The sequence below is a fragment of the Salvelinus namaycush genome, chromosome 5 (assembly GCF_016432855.1).
Source record: "Salvelinus namaycush isolate Seneca chromosome 5, SaNama_1.0, whole genome shotgun sequence".
In the NCBI taxonomy this organism is placed as follows: Eukaryota; Metazoa; Chordata; class Actinopteri; order Salmoniformes; family Salmonidae; genus Salvelinus; species Salvelinus namaycush.
The window spans coordinates 21,940,697-21,963,914 of NC_052311.1; the positions used below are offsets into that span (position 1 = coordinate 21,940,697).

At 44.1% G+C, this 23,218-nt stretch overlaps 1 protein-coding gene across 1 annotated transcript; it reads left to right on the forward strand.

The window, feature by feature from the left end:
• The first annotated feature begins 1,705 nt into the window (after window positions 1–1,705).
• LOC120048050 (protocadherin-12-like) lies at window positions 1,706–23,046 on the forward strand. The gene is made up of 4 exons (XM_038993737.1): window positions 1,706–5,184; window positions 7,481–7,572; window positions 9,844–9,992; window positions 21,039–23,046. Exons 1-4 carry the CDS (start codon window positions 2,263–2,265, stop codon window positions 21,443–21,445), a joined length of 3,570 nt encoding a protein of 1,189 aa, XP_038849665.1. The 5' UTR covers window positions 1,706–2,262; the 3' UTR covers window positions 21,446–23,046.
• The last annotated feature ends 172 nt before the right edge of the window (window positions 23,047–23,218 follow it).

The following is a 23,218-nucleotide window of genomic DNA, read 5'->3' on the forward strand; positions in this document are numbered from 1 at the left end:
AGGTGACACTTTATGATTTCACGTTGAATTTACATTACTTGATAACTCAACCAAGTGTAAACCAAAACTAGACGTTCAAATGACGTCTGTGCCCAGTGGTGGCTTATTCTTATTCTGAAATCTTTCAGGTAACAGTATTTTTTTTTGTATAAACCATTTCAAAAAATTTGCTTTGTAGAAGAAAATAGGGCTAATCATTACCACACACGAACCACATGCTAACCACACGCCCTCCCACAGATGCGGAGGTCTCTGAAAGAGAGACAGAACTGTTAAGGACTCCCACCAGCTCTCCAAATGGGGATAGGAGAAGAACAGCTTTATGTGTGAAACGGATCCCCTGTTTGTTTAGGAGATAGAACCTAATCGCATTGGCCGACCTCTGCTCTCTCTGGCCGCACAGAGACGGTCGCTCTGAGGGGAGTCAGCCTCCCTTTTTTGCTTTTTACGAGGTCTGGGGACCCTTAACTATGTCTCTGAAAACATACAGTGGAGAGGGACTCGTATCTTCAGCATCATCTTTCCCAGAGTTATCACCCTGTCCGGTGTTATCACTCTGTGAAAAGCTTTTATTGGCCCGCACAGTGATAGGTTTGTTGATGTCCAAGCTGAAAGGGAAACTTCCCATGCTATTGTTTCTGGTACAGGTTATAGGCCTACGGTTCCTTCGGTCCAGCTCGTCAAATAATTGATAAGCATTGTGATAATACAAACAGGATATTTATATTAAAGTAAACATTGATTGATCAGGTTGATTGGTCAGGTTTTACATGTTGTGTTAACCGTAAAGAGTATAACAAACTTTGTCTATGTAGGCTATTAGATCATTTCCTGTCGCACGTTCAACTTATATATTATATATACATGCAGAGCTAAGATTAGGCCATTTTACGCTCCTTCCTCATTTTCCTATTGTGGAGATCCATATAATTGGCAATATGTCTGTTGTTTATCAGGATTGTTTGCCCTGTTTGTTAGTATCTAAATGATCTGAAACTGCAGTTTTGCATTATACACTACATTGTTGCTAGCCCTTCAGTATGGATAGCTTCTACTTTTTACAACAGCAAAAATGTTATGTACTTGACTGAGCTATGTGTGATAAAAATACAAAAAACTGCTCAACAATTGCAGCTTACTGCTGAGAAACCCAACAAAAACCATATCATATTACAACAGAACATGAAAGAAGACATTAAAGTAATCCAGAAATGGGCATTTGACAATCTAAAAGACGTTTTCTACTGACAAGTTTGAAGTTGCCCACACATTTATCAGCAAGTGCTATTTAGTGTTTAGAATTTCTGTCGCGAGCCCAGACCGTAGATCATGCAGCTCTGAGTGGAGAGCAGGCCTGGTTACAGCTAAAAGTCCCATAGGGGCGGCACTTCAAGCCCACTACTGAGTTAAAGATCCACAATGCAAGGCTCTGATGGTTTTTTGAATATTGCAGGAAAAGATTAACAAGGCAAAATGTGGTCTGGGGGCAGAGAGGGAGGATCACATTTCTTCAAAAGCACTCAAATGTTGTTTCAACTCCTGCTTAATTTCCTGAGGGCCCATTTTTTTCTGTTTTAGGTTGTGGATTCCAGATTTGCATATGCTCCATGCCTCCTGTTCTGATTGGCTGGGTCCTCCCCTGCTTGTATCATCACAGATCCAAACTTCCTCAGTGTTCTCCTAACTTTACTTTGTAGCTACAAGCTGATGAACCGAGAGGCTGGGAGCCAGCAGCTGTGTGAGTAATGCAGTAAGCTATGAGTGTATGTATGTGTAAGAGAGGGAGGCAAGAGTTATAGTTATAGGGTTTGTGATTTGGTTCTCTGACTCAATTTAAGGGTTGTAAGGTTGTTGGTATAAAAAGGATGTAGGGTTATCTTTAATATCGATTTTAATTCTGTTTTGTTAGGAAATACATTTGATTGTTTCATTGATAGATTGAGCTGTAATTGTTGGTATATTTTGTGCTGATATTCAGAGCTCTGTAAAAGTGTAAGAATATGGGTGGATGAGCGGTTTGATTAATGGTTTATACTGATAAAAACATAATTCTATGTTTTGTTGATTTGGAACTCAGATATTGAACTATCAACATTTTACTGTAGCAGGCTATTTTCAAAGGAGATATTTTCTATCAAAAGGTTGAACTTTTTTCATCAGTCATCAGTATTTAAATTGAAGAAGATCATTTTAGAGTAGGGGAAAACAATTACACCACCTTATCTCAGTAGTTTATAGTGGGTGTTAGACATGCCCTTTTAAATGCTGGACAGGACAGTAATATCTCACACAGTCATGCTGCTGGCTCTACTGCTGGTTCTGTGTCTTGCTTCTGGGGCCCAGTCTTCAGACCCGGCCCCATTAACTGTTATGTACAGAGTCTGGGAGGAGCAACCTGTGGGCACTAGGGTCGGCCATCTGGTCGATGACCTGCGTCAGAGAGGCGAGACAGAGGCATTGGAGGATTTCCAGGTCGTGGAGCACGGTCAAGCCCTGCCTTTCTCCATCGGAGCGAGAGACGGAACTCTCTCCACTCTGGGACAGCTGGACCGGGAGGAGCTATGTCGAGGCTCGGACCTGTGTGAGCTGGCCTTCAGTGTCCTCTACAGGAAAGGTGGTGCTATCCACTTTCTGAGGGTGCGGGTGGAGGTGATGGACCTGAATGACCACAGCCCCACCTTCCCCAGTGGCAAGCAGGAATTGGAGATCTCTGAGACGGCCACGTTGCGGATGCGGATTCCCCTGGACCGAGCCGTGGACCCGGATGCCGGCCCCAATGGACTGCAGACCTACTCACTGTCCGTTAACCAGCACTTTGCCCTGGATGTAAGGAGCACTGCGGATGGGCCAAAGCAAGCAGAGCTGGTGGTGATCAAGGAGCTGGACAGGGAGGTGCAGTCCTCCTTCGAGCTGACTCTGGTGGCCTGGGACAAGGGGAACCCTCCCAGGTCGGGCAGTACTCTGGTCAGAGTCAAAGTCTTGGACTCTAACGATAACAGCCCCATGTTTGAGGATAGCACCCCCACCGTGGAACTAACCGAGGACACAGCCCGTGGGACTATCGTCATCAACCTCAAGGCCACGGACCCTGATCAAGGGGCCAATGGGGAGGTTGAGTACTCTCTAAGCAAACATGCTCCACCCGAGGTGCAGAAGCTTTTCAGTGTCCACCCCCAGAGTGGGGCAGTGACCTTAAAAGGCCAACTGGACTATGAGGACAAACACTCTTATGAGGTGGACATCCAGGCTCGCGATCTTGGGCCCAACGCCATCCCCTCTCACTGTAAACTACACGTCAAGCTGAGGGACATCAATGATAATGCACCAAGGATCCACGTGACTTGGACACCTCCTGATTCTCCAGTAGCAACTGTTTTAGAGGGTGCACCGGAGGACACATTCCTCGCACTGGTGATGGTCTCTGATGCAGATTCCGGGGACAATGGGAATGTGCATGCCCACATCTGGCACGGATCAGGCCACTTCCGCCTCAAGAAAATACATGGCGACAACTACATGATCGTAACCAATGGCACCCTGGATCGCGAAAAGGTCATGGAGTATAATCTCACGTTACTTGCCCAGGATTACGGTGACCCTCCACTGTCATGTGTTAGATACCTAGTTGTCCATGTGTTGGATGAGAATGACAATGCCCCTGTGTTCTCCAAGTCCCACTACAGGGCTTCCTTCAAGGAGAACAATGCCGTAGGCCTACAGGTCCTCAAGGTAGAAGCTAATGATGTGGACATTGAGCTCAGCGGCAGGGTGTCCTACTCCATCCGAGAGTCCAATGAACTGGGAACTCCCACGGCATCTTTTGCCATCCACCCCATCAGTGGCGTAGTCAGCGCCCAGCAGTCATTGGACTATGAGGAGTCTCCCACCTACTCCTTCATCGTGGAGGCCATAGACCATGGGCATCCACCCCTCACCAGCACTGCCACGGTACTCATCGAGATCCAGGATGTCAATGACAACTACCCCGTCATCAAGGAGCCAATGCCAAAGAAAGGCATAGCCTTTGTGAGCGTCCCTGTCAACGCAGAGAAGGGGGAGATGGTGACAGAGCTAGGGGATGGTACTGAAGAAGGCTCCACCTATCCTCCGATCAATCGCTCTGCACAAAATGGACTTTCAGGATTCCTGGCCACTACCATCAAGGCCAACGATCTAGACTCTGGCCTCAATGGAAAACTCAGCTACATGATCACAGATGGAAACCCCACAGGACTGTTCAGACTCGACGACACTACCGGACAACTGTATGTTAACACGACCAATGCTACAGAGCTCATTGGGAAGACTTTCAAAGTGGATATCGCCGTATCGGACAAGGGCTCTCCAAGGCTAGTGACAAAGGTCACCTTGGAGGTTACTTTCATCAACTTGCAGGACCATCTGAAGAACTCAGCCCCTGGTAACCGTGGCCATCTGAGTTTCACCATGATGATGGCCATATGCCTTGGGGCCAGCTGCCTCCTGCTTCTCCTGGCTGTTGCCCTGGTGACCACCTTCTGTCGCCCCACGAAACGAGACAACCATGCCTACAACTGCAGGATGGCTGAGTCCACCTACACGCGTCACCCTCGCCGTCCACAGAAGAACATCAGGAAGACGGACATCCAGCTGGTGCCAGTCCTGAGGGGACGAAGGGAGGACCCTCCGGAAGACGAGGATGAAGCCCAGCCCCTCTCCCCTATGCCCCTGGTGGTTGAAGAGCAGCACACCGAAATGCAATACAGCATAGCCACCTCCATGTACCCAACAGTCCACTCCCAGGCCTACCCTGATGGGGGCGCAACGCTGCCAGTCTCCCATACCAGAACACTCAGGAAACCTGGGAGCATGGAGCTGGATGGCACTCTCCCTCGAACCCCCACCACTCCTTACCGAACCCTGCGCAAGGCAAGAAACCCTTCGTTGTCCTCCTCACTCTCTCAGACCAGCACCCTGAGGCGACATGGGAACTCTGAGATCCAGGCTAGGCCTGACGTTGAAGAGCCAGAACCATCCTCCCCAGTGTCCCAGGTAGCAACACTTAGAACGTCCAAGAACACAGACACCAGAGGTGTACATGATGCTGAAGACCACAAACGGATGCTGAGGAACTTGGTCCGTCTCTCCATGGCTGCCTTCGGAGACAACTCCATCGAGCTGTCTGCTGCCTCTCCAGAAGTACAGGTAATAAACATTTTAGTTATAAATACTACAAACATGAATGCACATTTGGTATATATCATGCAATGCATTACCTTGATTTCCATCATTCTCATGTTAGATGATACCATATATACATCTAACTAATAACAGACTTTTGTTTTGTATATAGGCCTTATTTTTTTCACTTAAAGAATTACTGTAAGTAATTAAGTGTAATCCTGAGAGCAAATATTTTCCCCCTCTGTTCCTCTGCTATTTTGGCCTGGTGTATAGCTTACATATAGGAAGCCTGAGGGGACAGCTGACAGATGATGCTGGAGCCAAAGCATTGAGTTTATTCAGGTGCTCATGTGTCAGCCACTGTAATCCTGTCTACTTCTGTGCCCCCCGAGCAATCTCTCCTTTTACTCAATATCACATAACAGATTCATACAGGGGAGGACAAATGCCAGGAAGAATCAGTAGACCACTCTTATTCTCTAAGGGGGAAACCCAGCCAAAGTAAGCTCTGATATGTCTGTAGTGTAAGGTAATACTGCCTTGACATGTAAGGACCTCGAGTTGTCAGTTACAAATGGCCCAAATTGCAATTTCTGAGCTCATTTTAAGCAAGAAAAACAGCAACTGTAAAGGTCTGGTTTCCAACACAGAAGTGCTGTGCTAGTCAAACGATGCATCCTCATTGATGGAGAATTCACTCAGTCGACAATGCCAACACCCAATGGGCTTATAACATAGAGTCTGGCAAGGTCTGAAGGCCTCATGTGAATTCCATTTTAACAGCAGGAAGAGGCCTGATTCTTGACCCACCTTTCCTGCACCCCCGCCCGCCCGCTCGCCCCACTTGGCACTTCGGCTTTAGAGTCCCCCCGTCCTCCTCCTCCACATGTTCATATTTCGGAGGTTCATCCTGGAAGGAAACTGGTCAGAGAAGAATAGTCCTTTATGTAAAAGCACTTTCCTGCCCACCCTCGGCCCTCTGTGTGCAACACATACATGTGCCTACGCACACACACACACACACACACACACACACACACACACACACACACACACACACACACACACACACACACACACACACACACACACACACACACACACACACACACACACACACACACACACACACACACTTCCCTCTCTTCACATCACGAAGGCTGTTTCCTCTGAGCTTGGGGCCACAGTTAGCAGCACATCCGGTCCTATAAAAAAGATGCCAGCACAAACCGCTCCAATTGTCTAATTGAATGACACCCATTCCCTCTCCCACAGAAAGTCACCTTTCTTTCACATGTTGCAACAGTTAAACCAACATATACCATGAACATAGATAAACAATGAGAACCACAGCACTTCATGCTGTTCAATTTAGTAGATTAAAAACTCTGACGTTTGTTGGCATTGCCTTTGTCAGGGAGTAAAACGATATCCCAGACAGTTGGTATAAAACTGTCCAAACAGCCTCAATACACCACATTCCCCAAGCACTAGTTTGTTATTCTGACTTCTGTGTTATAATATCAATAGCTGGTTTCCATCCAATTAGTGACATATTTTCATGCGGATATTCTCAAATCTGAGAATTTCCCCACTAGAGGTGCGCTTCCATCAAACTGACTTTTTGCAAATAAAATGCTGTGCGTGATGATGAAGGGCACATAAAAAACACTTTTGGGCTTAAGTTTCCATGTACCGAATAAAAAGTTGTGTGTTTCCATTCAATTGTTATCTTTATCGATGATTTTGGCACAAAAAGTATTTGATAAAGAGCAAATGTGCCCACTCTGGTCTTGGCACCAACAGCTTGCAGATTGGCACAGTGCAGACGGTACATGATGCGATTATGGATAAGAGCGAGATCATTTTTATTACTAAATTAGCAGCCAAGCACCGATTATCATTTCACCAGCATTATTTATTTCATCTGTAGCCTAATAAGCTGCATGGTTTTCAAAGTCGTCATGGGAGGACCACAAAACATAGTATTTTGTGACTACAAGTTTACTTCGACATGATGGTTATTTTATTAATATTTGCGCCGCTTAAAAGCTTTTCCATTGCAATTGTTGCATAATTCGTTTTACAGACACAAAAATGGCGCACCATGTCCAGCGAACAAAAAGTCTATCGACATTGATGAAATTGTACTGACACTTAGTCTTTCCATCACACCTGTCGTGTTATTTTTTTTTTTATAAGGCATGACTTAGGTTGGCTGGAAACATGGTTACTGTCTCCTAACCCCTCTCTCCTCCTGCAAATTTAAAACAAGGTTACTGTCTCCTAACCCCTCTCTCCTCCTGCCAATTTACAGCAGATCTCCCAGCTCCTCTCCCTACTCCACCAGGGCCAGCTGCAGCCGAGACCCAACTTCCGAGGCAACAAGTACTCCCATCGCGCTGGCAGGTGACTACATTTCCTCTTTCTTTTTGGATTTTCTTCCCTTTTTCTTTTAATTATCCCTCCTTTGTTTCAGAGCCATTTGGCTGTTGATCACTACTACCTCTAAATGCATCATTTATTTGAGATTTTCATTATGTATTTCTTCACAAAATGTTCACTTATCTCAAAAGCGAATATATTTACAACATTATGTTTTTTCATTTATACGTATCCTTTATATGTACAAGTGATCCCTTTGAGATTTATTTTCTCTGCTCGAAGGCACCCTATAAATAATTTTAGTTTCAAATGCTCCTATGAATATAACTAGGCAATAGAGCGCAGGTTTGTGTCTGATAAACCAGAAGGCCTCCTCTGCCCTCAGTCTGCCAGTAACAGGAAGAGTGTCTCATGACCTAGGTGGTCTGCCAGTCAGTCAATGTGTCAGGGGGCATGTTAGAGCATGACTCACTGCCCTGACTCATGCCTCTAGGGCAGGAACCAGCACATCCAATGACCACAAAGTTATTATCATCTATAGTATGGCGTGAGAGGTTTCTATCTGGTTCGGCTTCTTTGCTAGCACGAGGAATGAAGAGTCTGTCATTCTTTAATTGAGATCATCTTAAAACAAGACACAGGCACAATGCAGACTTTTCTCCTCTACTCGGGTATCTGTTTTTACGTGTCATCATGGCCAACTATGTGGGATGTTGACCCCCCCCCCCCCCCCCCACTGAGAGGTACATTAGTCTACCTGATTGGGTGAGACTTCCTGTCTCTGGCCTGATTGGCCTAGCTATCTCCCTTGGGTCCAGGTCTGTCTGGCTCTGACTGGCTCAGATAACGTCTCTGACAGGGAGCAATGTCTGTTATCAGTCTATACCTCAAGTCTCTGGTATTTTATCATTAAACACTAAAACACCTAGAAGTACAGTGCATTTGGAGGGTATTCAGACCCCTTGACTTTTTCCACATTGTGTTACGTTACAGCCTTATTCTAAAATGGATGGAGTTGTTTTTTGCCCTCATCAATCTACACACAATACCCCATAATGACAAACCAAAAACAGTTTTTTTGAAATGTCTGCAAATTTATTAAAGATAAAAAATGGAAATATCACATTTACAAAAGTATTCAGACCCTTTACTCAGTACTTTGTTGAAGCACCTTTGGCAGTGATTAGAGCCTGGAGTCTTTTTGGATATGACGCTACAAGCTTGGAACACCTGTATTTCAGGAGTTTCTTCTATTCTTCTCTGCAGACCGTCTCAATCTCCTCAGGTTGGATGGGGAGCGTCACTACACAGATATTTTCAGGTCTCCCCAGAGATATTCGATCGGGTTCAAGTCCGGGCTCTGGCTGGGCCACTCAAGGACATTCAGACACTTGTCCCAAAGCCACTCTTGCGTTGTCTTGGCTGTGTGCTTAGAGTCACCCCAGTCTGAGGTCCTGAGCACTCTGGAGCAGGTTTTCATCAAGGATCAGTCTGTACTTTGCTCCGTTCATCTTTCCCTCGATCCTGACTAGTCTCCCAGTCCTTGCCGCTGAAAAACATCCCCACAGCATGATGCTGCCATCACGATGCCTCACCGTAGGGATGTTGCTAGGTTTCCTCCAGATGTGACGTTTGGCATTCAGGCCAGAGTTCAATCTTGGTTTCAACAGACCAGTGAATGTTGTTTCTCATGGTCTGAGAGTCTTTAGGAGCCTTTTGGAAAACTCCAAGCGGGCTGTCATGTGCCTTTTACTGAGGAGTTGGCCACCTGATCGGTGGAGTGCTGCAGCCTTATTAAATTGTTTAAAAAAAAATGCTTCTTAGCAAAGTGCAATTTCTCAAGCAATAGTTTTGCTAGGATTGTCTGGGAGGAGAGAGATTTGGAACTACCTTTCTTATTGGTTATTAACTAATTTACCCCCTGGTGATGTCACAAGGCAGGCCAAAACTCCATCCCACTAAAACAGGCAGACATTTTGGGCAGTCTTTATTAACAGCTCTTACACTAAAAGGGCATTATCACAATTTTCAGAGTATTGTTCCAACCTCTTGATGTGTCAATATATATAAAACACAGGAAAAGCAAGGTCTTGACTGCACTGGTCCTTTAAACTATTATATTGAGCTCAGGTCAGCATATTTCCAGAATGGAATCAACTTTCTCCCATCACAATTTGGGAACATTTAACAGGACAGTCATAATGATGGTTCCACAAGATGGCTGACATTGGTTCTAAAATGTCCTCCCTCACTGTCCCTGACACTCCCCTGTCTGTTTCCTCTGCTTCCCTGAAGGACCGGCGTTCAGGACACTGATTGTCAGAGCACCAAGGACAGTGGCCATGGCGAGAGTGAAGCCGGAGACATGGACTGGGACACGGGCCGAGACTCCCCTGTCGACCTGCTACTGGAGGAGGACCTTAACACCCTGCTCAACAACCCTGGTAAGAACCTTTTGTTATTTTTCAATTAAACCTTTATTTTACTAGGTTGTCCCATATACATCAGAATACCATTTCACCACTAAAGAGAACTTATACTATTTTATAGTCAACAAACAACAATAACATTGAAGAAAACTTAAAACAAACAATGGTCAAAACTAACAAAGAGAAAATACTTTTACTTGCATTCCTAGCTCTCTGTGGGGCTTCATTCTGTTCTGACAATTCATAGCTGACTTAAATGACTAACAATGGGTGTTTTCACTCAGTCGTAAAGATTCACATTGGGATATACTGTATGTGAAACAGTAGTGAGCGCAGCGCTCTGTATGGTCGAACAGACTAATATGTTCACATTCTATAGTCCAACATACACGGTAAATATATGTGTGGAGTTCCTTCCAGGTATTGTTCAGGTCATTGTCTCGTTCTGACTAGGAGCCCTGTCTTTGTTCTTTTCAAATCAAAGACACACCCCATAGTTTTTCTCACTTAAGACCTCCGGGCAAATACAGGGATTTCTATCTTTCGGTTGATCTTCAGTGAGAGCAATTTAAAGTCTATGCTGGTACAGTAATCTCACACAGAGGTGTTACAAAGACCTGCGTGTGTGTCTGTGTGTAATCCTTGAGTCACCCGTACCCAAAGGCAAACGGGTCCTCCATTAGCATTGTAAGTCACACTATATTTGTGAGACACGCGAATGGTGAAAAGCTCAGGCTCTTTGAGGATTCCTGACTATGTTTAAGCCGCCTGTTTCTCAGATGTTTTGTCTTCTCACCTGGAGAGTCTTTCTTTCTTGTATTTTGCTATGGTAGTCCCATTTTTGAAGCTGTATAGAACAAACAGACAGACACCCCCGTCACCACCCTCCACTCTGCCCTGAGGCAGTGAACAGATAGTCTCACCTCTGACGTTTCAAATCAAATCTGTTTGCCACATGCTTCGTAAACAACAGGTGTAGTAAACTGCTTACTTACGGGGCCCTTCCCAATGATGCAGAGAGAAAGAAAATTGAGAAATAAAGAAAAGTAAAACACATAATAATATAGTAAAAATAGATACACAATAAGTAACGATAACTTGGCTGTATACACGGGTTACCAGTACCGAGCCGATGTGCAGGGGTACGAGGGAATTTAGGTCAACTTCTACCTACATGTACAAATTACCTTGACTAACCTGTACCCCAGCACATTGACTCGGTACTGGTACCCCCTGTATATAGCCTCGTTACTGTTATGTAATTTTCTTGTGTTACTTTTAGATTTTATTGATAATTTTTTTAAACTTTTGTTTATTTAGTCAATATTTTCTTAACTCTATTTCTTGAACTGCATTGCTGGTTAAGGACTTGTAAGTAAGCATTTCACGGTAAGGTCTACTACACCTGTTGTATTCAGTCCATGTGACAATTAAAATTTTATTTGATATACATATGAATAGAGTGACAGATAATAAACAGTAGCAGAAGAGTATGTGATAAGTCAAAAAAATGTAGTGCAAAAATGGTCAATACAGAGAGTCCGGGTAGCTATTTGGTTATCTATTTAACTAACTATTTAGCAGTCTTATGGCTTGCGGGTAGAAGCTGTTCAGGGTCCTGTTAGTTCCAAACTTGGTTCATCGGTACTGCTTGCCGTGCGGTAACAGAGAGAACAGTCTATGAATTGTATGGTTGAAGTCTTTGGCAATTTTTATGGTCTTTCTCTGACACCACCTGGTATAGAGGTCCTGGATGGCAGGGAGCTCAGCCCCAGTGATGTACTGAGCCCTCCGAACTACCTTCTGTAGCACCTTGCTGTCAGCTGCCAAGCAGTTTCCATACCAAGCAGTGATGCAGCTAGTCAAGATGCTCTCAATGGTGCAGCTGTAGAACTTTCTGAGAATCTGAGGGCCTATGCCAAATCTTTTCAGCCTCCTGAGGGAGAAGAGTCATTGTCGTGCCTCTTCACAACTATGTTGGTGAGTTTGGACCATGATAGATCCTTAGTGATGTCGACACAGAGGAACTTGAAGCTTTCGGCCAGCTCCACTACAGCCACGTCGATGTGAATGGAGGCGTGCTCAACCCTCCGTTTCCTGTAGTCAACATTATTTATTTTCGATCAGCTCCTTTGTCTTGCAGACATTGAGGGAGAGGTTGTTTTCCTGGCACCACACTGCCAGGTCTCTGACCTCCTCCCTGTAGGCTATCTCATTATCGTTGGTGATCAGGCCTAGCACCGTTGTGTCTTCAGAAAACTTTTTTTTAAATGCTGTTGGAGTCGTGCGCATCCATGCAGTCGTGGGTGGAACATGGAGTAAAGGAGTACAGATTTGCCAAATGGAGGGCGAGTGAGAGCTTTGTATGCATCTGTGTGAGTGGAATAAAGGTGATCTAGAGTTTTTTTCACCTCTAGTTGTATAGGTGACATTTTGGTAGAAATGAGGTAAGACTGATTTCAGTTTTCCTGCATTAAATTCACTGGCCACTAGGAGCGCCGCCTCTGGATGAGCATTTTCCTGTTTGCTTATGGCCGTACACAGCTCATTGAGTGCGGTCTTAGTGCCAGCATCTTAGTGCCAGCTCCAACTTCTTAATCATAGCCTCAATTTTGTCCCGCATATTGAATATAGTTGCGGAGAGTCCCTGTAATCCTAGATTCAGGTCATTCAGGCGAGAAAAAACATCACCCAGATAGGCCAGTCCTGTGAGAAACTCATCATCATGCAAGACAAGTGAAAATCATGGTCAGTAAAGAAAACGTTAAGCTCATCTCTCAATTCAATACTTTGCCCCTTGATAACCAGCGCACTTCTGTATGTTGTAAAAGCGTTACATGGTCGCTGCTTTTATCATTGCAGAGTGCAGAAAATACACGAGAGTTCAGGGGCCTTGCTTTAACAAAGTTAACCATGTTCACTGTAGTGCCCAAAATGTCTTTCAAGCTGTCAGGCATTCCCTTGGCAGAAAGAGCCTCTCAGTGGATGCTGCATTGTACCCAAGTGGCGTCAGGAGCAACTGCTTGCATGTCATGGCTTTTGCACCATCACTAAAGATAACAACACATCTTGACCACCAAAGTCCATTTGATGTCACAAAGCTGTCCAATACTTTAAAAATATCCTCTCCTGTTGTCCTGGTTTCCAGTGGTTTGCAGAAGAGAATGTCTTCCTTAATTGACCACCCATAAACGTAACAGACACATACCAGGAGCTGTGCCAGGCACGCCACGTCTGTTGACTCATCCAGCTGTAACGCATAGAATTCACTGGCTTGTATGCGAAGCAGTAATTGTTTCAAAATCTCCTGCCATGTCACTGATGCGTCGTGAAACAGTGTTGTTTGATGAAGGCACTGTCTGTATAGTTTTTGGGGGCTTTTCCCCCCAGCATTGTCCCAGCCATATCCGCGGCAGCAGGAAGAATTAAGTCCTCCACAATAGTATGGGGCTTGCCTGTCCTAGCCACTCGGTAGCTCACCATATAAGACGCTTCTAGCCCCTTCTTATTAATGGTATCTGTTGCTTTTATACATATCTTACTACTCGAAAGTTGTCTTAATTCTCGCAAAAAAATAATAGGCATGTTCAAATAGGCTTGTTTTGTTTCTAAATGTCTGCGCAAGAGTGAAGGTTTCATCGAGTTGTGAGATAGTACTTTTGCACATATAACACACTGTGGCTGAGGAAAGGCACTACTCCCAATATAAGTGAACCCCAAATCAATGTAGTTCTCATCAGATTCACAACTGTCAGTGTCCATGCTAGCTGGGCTAACAACAAATGTATAATTACTGATGCTTGCGTTGGATGTGCTCATGGAAGCAGAACAACTTGTATCATCAACAGGTGCAGGTGTAGTACTGCTGGTAGTAGCAGTACTACCAGTAGAGCTGGTATGTGTCTCTATGGACGCGGTATGTGTCTCTCTTACTTTTTTTTAACCATTTAGCCATTTTAGAGCAAACGGAATGTTTAGCTACATACGGACCATTAATGAAATTCCTGCTAGAGAGTAACGGTTAATGTGATTGAATGTTAATTATTCGACTAGGCTACCTGTATTTGACATTGTGTTGTTATTTCGCTGAACACTAGATGGTTTAATTTTATTTTTGTATATAATCCGTGTCGTCGTTCAGCCATGACTCGGTGAAACATAAGATATTACAATTTTCAATGTCTCGTTGGTAGGATATTTGTGATCGTAGCTAGTCTATTTTGTTATCCAATGATTGTACGTTGGCTAATAGGACTGATGGTAAAGGCAGATTGCCCACCCGCCGTCGGATCCTTACAAGGCACCCCGACCTACGTCCCCGATATCTCCATCTCTTCTTCATGCGATTGACCGGGATTTGGGCCTTGTCGGGTGTCTGAAGTAAATCCTTCGCGTCTGACTCGTTAAAGAAAAAATATTTGTCCAGTATGAGGTGAGTAATCGCTGTTCTGATATCCAAAAGCGCTTTTCGGTCATACGAGACGGTGGGAGAAACATTATGTACAAAAGAAGTTTACAAATAAGGCGAAAAAACACACAATAGCACAATTGGTTAGGAGTCTGTAAAACGGCAGCCTTCTCCTCCGGCGCCATTCTTCTTAGAAGATTTCTATGGGCACAAGCACTGTTCATGTCACAATCTGTTCACACCCCTCTTGTTGTTGGAGAGAAAAAAAAAGCTTATTTCCTGCAATTCTACACATTTTGTCATGGGGCGCAAAGAACATTTAGCAGTTTTAAAGCATATTTTCTCGCAATTCTATACATTTTGCTATGTCTAATGTGTATTCATGTGATATTTGAGTGACAAAAAAATTACAACTATATCTATGGGTTAAAAAACCTAAATAAATAAATGTTAGCTGACATGGGCTAGTTGATCTGGACATTTCTGACAAGTTATAAATAGCTCTCTAAGGTATGCAATGACTGACATGACAAGAGGAAAACTGAACGTGTACTACCCAATTTCGAAATTGCACCTAGTGCATTCTACTATTACAACTTTCAAGAGTACATTTAAAGCCAGACTGAGTTCCTTAAAAACTCAGTCCAACCCCCGCACCCCCACCCCTGCCGACTCCTAACGCGCCCCATCATTTGAGAACCACTGCTGTAGCATACTGTTCAGATAGGTTAAAACCTCTTGGCGCACGGATCCCTTTAACGGGATCATTTTCGTAAACAACCGCTGAATTGCAGAGCGCCAAAAAAAAGTGAAATATACCAAAACACAGCTTAGCTTGTTGTTAATCCACCTATCGTGTCAGATTTTGAAAATATGCTTTACAGCGAAAGCAATCCAAGCGTTTGTGAGTTTATCGATCACTAGACAAAACATTACGAACAGCTAGCCGCAAATTAGCTTGGTCACGAAAGTCAGAAAAGCAATAAAATTGATCGCTTACCTTTGATGATCTTCGGATGTTTGTACTCACGAGACTCCCAGTTACACTTAAATGTTATTTTTGTTCGATAAAGATTATTTTTATAACCAAAAACCTCCATTTGGTTTGCGCGTTATGTTCAGAAAACCACAGGCTCGTGCCGGTCGTGAAGGGCAGACGAAAATTCCCAAAAGTATCCGTAATGTTCGTAGAAACATGTAAAAGTTTTTAATAAATTTTTGATAAATCTCGCTCATTTTTCAAAATAAAAGCTTGAAACTATGTCTAAAGTCTGTTCACAACATGTGGAAGCCATTGGAAAAGGAATCTGGTTGATACCCCTTTAAATGGAGGATATGCAGGCAATGGAACAGGGATTTTTCCAAATAAAAGGCACTTCCGGGTTGGATTTCCTCAGGTTTTCGCCTGCAAAATCAGTTCTGTTATACTCACAGACAATATTTTGACAGTTTTGGAAACTTTAGAGTGTTTTCTATCCTAATCTGTCAATTATATACATATTCTAGCATCTGGGCCTGAGAAATAGTCTGTTTTCCTTGGGAAAAAAATACAATTTGATTTGATTTGGAACGTTATTTTTCCAAACACGTGTCCAACTCATTCCACGGAGGGCCGAGTGTCTGCGGGTTTTCTCTCCTCACATGTACTTAATTGATGAAATATGGTCATTAATTAGTAAGGAATTCCCCTCGCCTGGCTGTCTATGGAATGAGTTTTAAACCCCTGGGTTAAATAGAAACTGAAATCTGGAGACTGGCTGTAGGTCTGTAACACGTGTCTGCGGGTTTTCGCTCCAGCCTTGTTCTTAATTGATGAATTAAGGTCACAAATTAGTAAAGAACTTCCCTCACCTGGTTATCTAGGTCTTAATTGAAAAGGAAAACCCACGGATGCTAGGCCCTCCATAGAATGAGTTTGACATTTAACATGAACTCCTGCAGAACTAAGCATTTCTTGCAGTAAAATGAGGCACCAAATGTAGGCAACATTTTGACTCGGGAACAGGAGTGGAGAAATATAATTTCTTTCTTTCAGCATCTTGAATGTGAATGCGCAGTTAGATACCATCTGTAGAGGTGCTATCTTTATCAGTATCATAAAAGCTGATAGTATTTCAGCTACATGACATTATGCTGCTGAGCAAGGGATTATTTAGTCTTCTAGTGCAACATATAACGACAAAAGAGAAGCTGCATGTTTCTAACTATAGACAAGTTGACTAACACAGGGTTTCCCAAACTCAGTCCTGGGTCCCCCCTTGGGTGCATGTTTTGGTTTTTGCCCTAGCACTACACAGCTGATTCAGATAAACAACTCATCATCAAACCCTGGACTAACAAATAGCCTACCAAAATGTCAGAAAATATAAGCAGAAACATATCTAAATAAGACAACAACGAAAAAACTTTCCACAGTTTCTGACTGCATTTTACAAATTAGAGGGTTAGGGTTGGGTGCAGGCCTCAGATTTTCACTTTATCCTTTATCACATATAGTCTAGTCAGGCAGTTGTGGATGGGTTATGACCGGTTGTGGATGGGTTATAACCGGTTGTGGATGGGTTATGACCGGTTGTGGATGGGTTATAACCGGTTGTGGATGGGTTATAACCAGTTGTGGATGGGTTATGACTGGTTGTGGATGGGTTATGACTGGTTGTGGATGGGTTATGACTGGTTGTGGATGGGTTATGACCGGTTGTGGATGGGTTATGACCGGTTATGGATGGGTTATAACCGGTTGTGGATGGGTTATGACCGGTTGTGGATGGGTTATGACCGGTTTTGGATAGGCTATGACCGGTTGTGGATGGGTTATGACCGGTTGTGGATGGGTTATGACCGGTTGTGGATGGGTTATGACCGGTTGTGGATGGGTTATGACTGGTTGTGGATGGTTTATGACCGGTTGTGGATGGGTTATGACCGGTTGTGGATGGTTATGACCGGTTGTGGATGGTTATGACCGGTTGTGGATGGTTTATGACAGGTTGTGGATGGGTTATGACCGATTGTGGATAGGTTATGACCGGTTGTGGATGGTTATGACCGGTTGTGGATAGGTTATGACCTGTTGTGGATGGTTATTAGCAATTGTGTACGGGTGAACAAACAACTGAACCGCGCACCACTAGTGTGTAGATCAGTGTTTTCAGCACCCCTTGTTCAGAATGTGGCCTCACAATCTCTATCTGTCCTTGAGCTCTGCTATTTTCTTTCAAATCTGCATTATTTTGTTTGGTAGCCATATCACCCATTAAAGGGACAGTTCACTTGAAAATCTAAGTTGAATCAAAGTCTAAGAGGCGATAGAAGATGAATCACATATCACCAATTGAGTTTTTAGATTTACTAAACCGATGATTATGACCGTTATTAAAGCTGAGCTCTGACTTTAAATAGGTTTGTAGATCTAACGCTTGGCGGTATGCTTTAAACTGCTTCCATATTTGCGGGTGTTTGGTTGTGGTTGTAGTCGATCTACCACAGAAGGGATGTTCTCCACATCAAACCTGTTTGTGTGATGTGGTGTGTGGGGGTTCCTCTGGTTCCAATAAGAGGGTAATTGTTTTCTGAGGATTTAGGGGTTCCCTGCTGGTGGGTTCAGTCTAATTAAGTTTGCAAGGAGGCGAGCCATGGATCACGGAAGATAAAGAGAAGAAGGGAGTGGGAGAGGGAAATGAGATATAGAGTGGGGGGTGTAGAGAGAGAGGGATGAGATATAGAGTGGGGGTGTAGAGAGAGGGGGATGAGATATAGAGTGGGGGTGTAGAGAGAGGGATGAGATATAGAGTAGGGGGTGTAGAGAGAGTGGGATGAGTTATAGAGTGGGGGGTGTAGAGAGAGGGGGATGAGATATGGAGTGGGGGTGTAGAGAGAGGGGGATGAGATATGGAGTGGGGGGTGTAGAGAGAGGTGGATGAGGTATAGAGGGGGGGGTGTAGAGAGAGAGGGATGAGGCACAGAGTGGAGGGTGTAGATATAGGGGGATGAGGTATAGAGTGGGGGGGTGTAGAGAGGGGGATGAGGTATAAAGTGGGGGTGTAGAAAGAGGTGGATGAGATATAGAGTGGGGGGTGTAGAGAGTGGGGGGAAGAGGTGTAAAGAGAGGGGATATAGAGAGAGTGGGGGAGGTGTAGAGAGAGGGGATATAGAGAGAGTGGGGGGTGTAGAAAGAGGGGATATAGAGAGAGTGGGGGTGTAGAGAGAGGGGGAGAGAGAGATAAGGAGAGGGAGAAGAGTTTGCAGGCATAAAAACAAAAGGGGTTAGACCAGGGATGATCAACTTTGATGGGGGCCACAAAAAATCATAAGGGGCCTTAGTGGCTCGCGGGTCTGCGTACCCACATTCATACTCACACAAGCAGTCAGAGTAGGCATTAGCCTTTTGTGGACCGGAAAAACTTTTTTGCAAAATCTTCTCTCCTTCCCATGGCAAAATGTTTATAATTGCAGCAAACTTGCTTTAAAACTGCAACATTTTCTCTACACCCCATGGCAAAATGTGTAGCCATGGGGTGTAGAGACAATGTTGCAGTTTTAAAGCAAGTTTGCTGCAATTATACACATTTTGTCATAGGGTGGAGAGAAATGTTTGTAGTTTTTAATATGATATTTGAGTGAGAGTGACTAACAAAATCAATTGGGGCCCCACATCAGTAATTCAACCATGACTACTACAAGTTTAGATAGCTGACGGGCTAATTGAGTGACTGTCAGTGACTGACAAGAGAAAAACTGCTGATGCACAACCACATTTCAAAATTGCACCCTGTGTATTCTACTATTCTAACTCTCAGACCCAAATTAGTTCCATTTGTTTTTTGGAAATTGATCCGCGGTCCTAGTACCCCACCCCTGAATTAGACAGTAAGAGGGACAGAGAAACAGAGAGAGAGCGGATGGAGGGGGGGACAGAGGTGTTTGCAGAGAAAGCGGCCAGACAAGGAAGCAGCATTTTATTGAACCCAGGCAGTTAGCTTGTGAGTTAACCTCTCTCTCTCTGATGTGGTCTGCTGTGGGGCTAACACTTCCTCCCCAGCCTCCGTGTCAAAGTCAAGCAGTCGCAACAGACCGTGTACAAGGGCCAGCCTGCCCCTTTAGTTTACTGGCAGTTTATATGCATGCTAGCCCTGTTAGCAACGCTCTCTTCTGAGGTCTCCAGGAGATGACAGACATGAAAGATGGCCTTAGAAGTAATGATGGTTGACTGATTCAGGGCCACTTCGTTTGATTACCTGTGTGTGTGGTTCAACAACTCAAGAGTTTAAACCCCCCCCACATATATGGAGCTTACTCGCTTTCATTCTAAAACCCCCACATACATGGAGCTCAGTCTTTGAACATGCCAATCAAATACCGCAGAGGATAACTATCTTCCAGGGATTTGGGGCGAAACATGATGCGTCTGAACGTCATGTGGGATTTGTGTAGGTTACTCTTCACTGATGTGTAGGGTAAACACAGCGGGAAAAGGATTTGTTTAGTTTATGGATTGAGATTTAAGTCAAGGGCTGTCAGTGTCACAGTGGGGGGAGAGAGTATGAGTGTGTGTGTGTTTGAGAGGGAGAATTAGGGTGTGTGTACTGTATGTATGTGAGTGGGGAGAGATGCTAGCTGCTGGGGTCGTTCAGTGACTTCTCTGCAAGTGTGTGTGTGTTGCTGAGTGTGTGTGCACCAGGTCTGGTTGTGATTTAATGAGGACCACAGGGTGAGTGATCCACAGCAGGCGCTTTTTCTAGGCCACGAGCCTAATCAGATTGAAGTGAGGAGAATCAAGTTAAAGAGTTGGGGAGGCCAAAACAAGAGGAGTCATTCAGCAACTCTCTAGCCCTCTGGTTCATGGCATTGTGCACAGCTGGCCTATGATTGCGGTGTTTCACTTATCAATATGAGCCTTTGAATTCTGCAGTGTATTTTCAGTCAAACTGGTGTTTTTTATATGTTTTATTCCTGGAGTTGTAACCTTTAGCATGTTGCTTGTGTTTTGCCATTTAAAAATGTCTCTCGATAGTCTCTATCCATTTAGTTGAAACGTGTTTTTTTTTCAACATACCATTTAAATGTAAATGATCAGTTATACTACAACTAACCCCCCCCCCCCCCCCCCAAAAAAAAGAATTAGAAAATTGATAAGTTGGTCAAGATAATCAGGCATATACAACAATGCCTGGAATGCTTAACTCTAGAGATTGGCTTAGCTTTAAGTGGATTTTCACCCGTTCTGAGTCTGTACATGCTCATTATGTGTAAAACCACTTGGCCACTTTACTTGAGTAGAACTCAGGATATAGCCAGGAGATGACAGGAAATACCAGATAAATATACTCCTCCTGTGATTTCCTCCATCCTGCCCCCCCCCCCCCCCCCCCCCCCCCCTTTGTCTTTAACATACAAGATAATCATTCTCCCATCTTCAGATTTCATTTAATGTTGTTTTCACAGGAGGAAATGCATTTTCTCAGGCGCAAACAACAACACTGGCCAACAACAACAAATACTATAACAAAGGTCACCCATGTGGTGCTTTGTGTCACGTCCAGCGGTGTATTGCTGTAGAGCTGTTGCTTTGTCTTATATACATGCTGTTTAACTGTTTTGCCAGTTTTATACTTTATCGACATGTTCTCATCTCTTTCCTTGTCTCTTATCAGATGACGTCTTTGCTGACATAGAGGACCCTGCATGGATGGCCCGCCTCTCCCTCCCCCTCACTGCAGACTACCACAAGAACATTTTTGTCCCCAACGGGCCACCGTCCTCCGACACCCATTGCTCCCCAGACACTCTTGACTCCTCCTCCTTCTCCACCTTCGGCAAGACGCCGGAGAAGGATGGCCCGCTGGGCGGGGCCTTGCTCTCTGAGGTCAACACCTTGTTTAACATGCTCCTGACCCAGAAGGGCGACTCCCAGTCACGCCCCTCGCCAGATGTGCTCTACAGATTGTCTGCCGCCTACCGGCGCTCGCTGGGGCTGGAAGGAGCTGCCAATGCGCCACGGAACTCTGGGAACCCCGAAAAGGGGTCCCCTCTGGCTCATTGCTCGGCCCAATTCCCTTAGGCCTTGTCTTAACATGGTTACATCATGGAAATCAGTCTAAAAGAAGTTGCTGTAAAAAAGACAGTCTCTACAAGCCAGAATGTTGAATACAATGATATTCAAACGTGCGTTGCCGGTTGTCTGTGCTGTTGGTCCTTTTGGCGGTAGGAAGTGTAGATAGGGTATCCACAAGAAAGTGTTGTTTACACAACTTTTTGCCATGCCGGTAGTTTCTGTCACTTGTATTTTCCATCTCCTGATGCATTTCACGTGCTGCACAATATGTCAACATTAGCCAAATGTAACTGAATGTTGTTGACCAAAGCGCATTACTTCAAAAGCAGCTTGAAGTGCTTGTGAAATTTGCCAGCTGATTACGTGGGACAACATTTGGTCTGTGGCATTTTTTACATATTGTGCATGTCGCTTGCGGATTTCGTCAGCATTGAAAATACAAACCAACATACAGACCAAGGTACTGAAAGTTGGGTTAATAACACTACTCTGTGGATATTTAGTCTCAGATTACCTTCTACATCAGGACAAAATCAGCAGACAACAGGTAAATTACATTCAAATGAAGTTTATTCAAGAGTCTGACTTGTGATGTGACTGTTCACAAAAAGGGAGCCTACATGTTAGAGACGAGAGTCGTCCACTCTTGGATTCGTAGAGGCTATCTTAGGCCCAACTCCTGGTCTGAAAACAGTTGCCTCAACTTCATTTGATTGGTTCCTGTTAGTTTGGGCTATTTAGAATTTCCAGTATGTTCTTACAATCCCCCCAAACTGGTGACTGTGTTTTCCTTTTTGCTGTGGTTGCAGAAATGACAAACTGCTCAAGCTTACAACAGCAACCTCTTCTCCTAACATATCCCCATTAGGAGAGGTCAATTACACTATTAGTCCTAGACAGACTGCTTCCCTGTCTGGAACAGGCCAAGGCCAGAAAAGGGAGAGGAGTTAACCTAAGGCCTTTGTTCAGTGCTGGAACACAGTCAATGTACTATACAGTACTCCCTACATAGCACAGTGTACATTTAGCTTGAGATAAATGTTACACAAGTAAACTGTTTCCCTCATGTGGCACATTCTCCTCTGTATCATTCTGATTAACTCTCTCTCTCTGGTCAGAAGTGTTTATCAGTGGGAGCAACAACATGGTGCTATTCTTTGTTAGCATTGTCCATGGTATGAATGGCTGAGTTTGGCAACCCAAGCAAAGAGTCCAAGAAGGAAACGGCTCTTTGTCTTTTCTTAAGAGAAAACACTAGCAAAACTATGTCCTGTTCCTGAGGATGTCTGCCGCCATTTCCTTCACCTCCATTTTGAGAAATGTCTCCATTGTTGATTACTATTTGTATTTACTCCTTAGCTACTGAAAAATGTCATATTTACAGAGGTAAATATGCTGTTTATTTAGGTCTGTGTAAGAAAACACACAGGATTTGGTTTCAGATATTTGAATGGCTGTAAAAAGTGTTATAAATTAACTTTCTTGACAAAAGGTGTAATTTTTAACTTTGCTCGAGAGAATATGGCATTTTTTGGGCCATAAATCAAACCAGCAGCACTTTGTACATAACATTTTCTAAAACATTTAAATAAAATGATTTGAAAACAGCATCATTCTCATTTCATCCTACAAATTCCACGATGTTGAGGATTTTGACTTTTGTTTTGAATGTTGAGAAATTTGATTTTCTTTGGGTGAGAACATGGAGACTCACTGCAAAAGAACATCTCTATGAAAAATCTTTGTAAGACAACGACCTCTGGTGCTTTTTCCATGTAA

Coding starts and splice junctions, on each gene's coding strand:
- LOC120048050 (XM_038993737.1), top strand. CDS start 2,263: ATGCTGGACAGGACAGTAATATCTCACACAGTCATGCTGCTGGCTCTA. Junction 5,185..7,480: donor CTGCCTCTCCAGAAGTACAG/GTAATAAACATT, acceptor GCCAATTTACAG/CAGATCTCCCAGCTCCTCTC. Junction 9,993..21,038: donor CACCCTGCTCAACAACCCTG/GTAAGAACCTTT, acceptor GTCTCTTATCAG/ATGACGTCTTTGCTGACATA.